Source organism: Elaeis guineensis, chromosome 6, assembly GCF_000442705.2.
Source record: "Elaeis guineensis isolate ETL-2024a chromosome 6, EG11, whole genome shotgun sequence".
NCBI lineage: Eukaryota > Viridiplantae > Streptophyta > Magnoliopsida > Arecales > Arecaceae > Elaeis > Elaeis guineensis.
Genome location: NC_025998.2, coordinates 9002463 through 9006120, shown reverse-complemented (window position 1 = coordinate 9006120; position 3658 = coordinate 9002463). Strand labels below are relative to the sequence as shown.

General features: G+C 39.8%; 1 protein-coding gene across 1 annotated transcript; it reads right to left on the bottom strand.

The window, feature by feature from the left end:
- Window positions 1–621: 621 nt before the first annotated feature.
- LOC105047312 (inorganic pyrophosphatase 2-like) lies at window positions 622–2488 on the bottom strand. Its single transcript, XM_073259065.1, has 4 exons — window positions 2266–2488; window positions 2040–2161; window positions 1742–1943; window positions 622–1186 (listed from the first exon to the last, which is right to left on the bottom strand). The coding sequence occupies exons 1-4, from the start codon at window positions 2401–2403 to the stop codon at window positions 821–823; spliced, it is 828 nt and encodes a 275-aa protein (XP_073115166.1). The 5' UTR covers window positions 2404–2488; the 3' UTR covers window positions 622–820.
- Window positions 2489–3658: the final 1170 nt, after the last annotated feature.

Here is a 3658-nt window from a genome sequence, read left to right as displayed (position 1 = left end):
TTCTTTGGTCTTTCGTCATGTGAATTTAGAAACAAGCGGTATCATGATGTCTATGATTTTTGGTTTGTGATGCTCTTTTGACAAGGAACATCTTATATTATATTTTCTGCTTTCTGAAATCTTTTTCTTCAGTTCACTACTTTATTTCTCCTCCGAGAATGTAAACCTACATATTCCACTGGAGTACAAGATCAACCTGACATCGGTTCTTCACAGATATCCATTTTGTGGTGCTCCTCCTGTCGTCATTCTGAGAAGTTCTGCGTATGTTCCACCCAAGTGTAGTACTAGCATCAGTGGAGTGAGGCATGTTTCAACAAATGGACACATTATGGCAGCAAAGTCATGATCCATCCACATGATCATGTTTTTTATTGAGTATTATAGAGAATTTTCTCCATAGTCTTAAATTACATAATCCAATAACTCTAAGCAGGGTGTTCTGCGATCCTTTTCCCCTATCATTTTTTCCTAACTTAAGATGAATGCTAAAGACACTCACCATACTAGAGAACTCTGTTGTTATGGTATACTCCATGCAGTGGCATAAAATTTCCAAAATTTATGATGGGGAGTATGAAGTCAGTGAATTTTATATGGAAACTTGTATCAAACAAAACATCAGCAAAATTTATCTACATCTCTGACATTCTTTCCACTGTTAAATTGCATAACAGGTAAAATTGGGTGAAAGAGGGCAACAACAAAGGAAAAAACAGGGAGAGAGAAAGAATAAAAGATGGCGCTAAAATGGTCCTTGACCATATTTCAAATAAATTGACCACTAGTGCCAAATATTTGAGGGTGAAGTCAGGCATGGTTAGTGAGGAACCCTGAGAGCCAGGGGAAGGGCTTCTTTGGGTGACATTGGAATTGTCTCAAACTTGCAATCCACTGAGAATACTTGGGCAGCATTTTTGCGATCGACAGCGATCGACCTGTCGATGAGCTGCAGAAGGATCCCTTCAAGCTCCTCACCGTTGCTCCATTCATGGACCTCAGCCTTGAGCTGCTGAGGGTTGTCACAGATGAGCTGCCACAGAGGGTAATTCTTCCTTGGCATCACATAGTCTTCTTCACTTAGCCTGAGAGAAGGGCAGTAGTCTCCCTTTCCATCACCCAAGTAGATGAATCGCTTCTTGCCCTCTACAGAGGCTTGTGCTTGGATTCGTTTGATGATCTTACCCTGTTATTGGTGAAACAGAGGATTGGATTGAGTGCCAAACTAAGAAGAGAATCAAGGCTCAGAAAAGGGCCATAGCAACTAGTATATTAGCAAAGAATACAGAATTACTATTCCAACCAATGTTCCTAATTATCTTATTTTCAGTTGTATAACAAATTTGTTATTGCAATGGTTTAGAGGTCTGCATCAATGCTTTGCCATGTATTTGGCCAAGATAAATTCTGTATTCTTTGCTTAGGGAAGTGATTAAAATCTGTTTTGACCTTCAAAGTTCTAACAAATTGTTCTACAAAATCATTCTCTCTTGTTTTTCTGAAGCATTATGCAAAGGAGGAGGAAGAAAAATCACAATTTAAATAACAAGACAAGTGTGGATTTTTGAAAACATTGACAAAGATGTGGCTTTAAAACGTACCAAGTTTACATGGTTTAATCTCTATCTTCATGGTCAGAGAATATTTACCATAAGCAACCATAGGATTCCACTTTGCATCATGTGATAACACAAAACACAATAGTGAATAAATAATTAAAGATTCCTTAAAAAATAGTTACCTTGCACATATTTGGAGGGCAGAGGCTGCAACCATGGGAAGAGGTAGTGAAGTCATGGTAAGGGAAGATCCTAAGCCTCCCCTCCTCATCCACATAGCTTGGATTGGTATTAATCTCTGAGAAATACTCAAGAAGCCCATGGTGTTTGAGGATTGTCTCTATGAAGAAAAGGTTGGCATCACTCACCACCCTCAGCTCACACCTAAACCAAAGAAGAACAACCCATCAGCACAAGAAATGCCTAAACGATGGAAAAGTTGCAACCATTAGCCATGGCAAAAGAAACAAGAAAGCGTACCCATGAGCATACGCCGATTTGATGGCCGCAATGACATGAGGATCCAATGGAGCCCTCTTCAGGCAGTCCGCGATCTCCTCGATTGTCTTTCCCTGTGAATGCAGCTCCCTCATCATCCTATCCTGAAAGAGTTATAAAAGACAATGATGTATACTGAGAACTGAGTTGGATATGATTTGGAATGAAGAAGAAAGCAACGAGTGTGGTGTGATATTGGCGCACAAACCATGAGAGAATTCCACGGCATGGTCGGGAGGAGGCGCTCGAAGAGCTCGGTGGCGCCGAGCTCGTCGACGACCCAGTTATCGCTGTCGCAGTCTATGATCGTCTTGTCGAAGTCGAACACCACGATGATCCGCGCCATTGAATCGAAATCGAGCTGAAGAAACCTCTGGCAATTCTTCTTGGAATAGCAATTCTATTCTGTGAGAGTTTTGAGGATACGATGGTTTGGAGGGGGATATTTATAGGGAGCAGGAGATGCAAGAGGAATATTATGTGGCATATGCGGTGATGGGAGTAACTGTAGACTCCCGGTTTTGTTTTTTTGTTTTTTTTTGTATCTCCAAGGATTTATTCCATGGTGGGTGGAATACCCACCACAAGGTGTGGTTCCGAGAAGAATCGGGGAGGATAGGATGGAATATTCGGGGGAGCAACGAAACTTTGGTGGAAACGCGTGGATCGCACGCCGCCGTCGCGCAGGCTCCATGGTTTGGAGCCGTTGGGTGGAGGGAATATTCGGGATAGGAGCTGCGGGATATCCTCGGCCGCCTACACCCATGGCCAGCCTTTCTAGAACGACGTAGTCCAGAAGGATTGACTCTGGAGTTTCTTCTGGGTCTTTCAACAATTGGTCCTACTTTTTGGGAGGGCCTATTTTTAATTATTGTCATTAAAACGAATTATTTATGGGTCATAAATTCCGCATTTATTAAAAACAGTTGGCTTGCCCGTTATGGATAATCCTTCATCCTTCTCTTTCTTCTTATTCTCTCTCCCTCCCATTGTTTTGTTTCTTTTTTTTTTTTTTTTTCTCTTCATTTTTCTTTTATCTTTTCCTTTCTTTTTCGTTCTTCTCTTCCAGCCTTTCTTTTTCAACTTATTTCTTTCCTTTTTTTTCTCCCTTTTTCTCTTGTATTACTTTTTTTCTTTTCTTTTCCCTCTTTCCTTCTTTCTTTCCTCTTTCTTATTCTTTTGGATTGACTTTGAAATCTCCCCATCCTGATCCTGTTTAATAACAGACAAAATGGTGTAACTGTTCATCATTCTCGTGTTGTCCATATTTGTATTTAGTATTTACTTGGATGAGTATTCATGATTTTATAAACAATTTTAGTGTTTTTTTTATTTATCAAATGTTGATTATTTGAATATTTTCTTATGTATCATAACATTCTCAACTTTTCTTCAGTGAACTTGTGGTCATATTTTCTTTTTTAGGCAGGTGCAGCCTTGGTCTTCCAAGGTAGAGGAAAAGCTAAGGTTCTGATTTTTTATCAATCTTTATCTCTTAGTGCTTGTCCTTTGAGTATAAGGTTTTGGAATGGGCATATGCAGTGTTTTGATAAAGGAAAAAGAACACAAGACAATTGTCCTTTCTTTTGTTAACCCAAGTT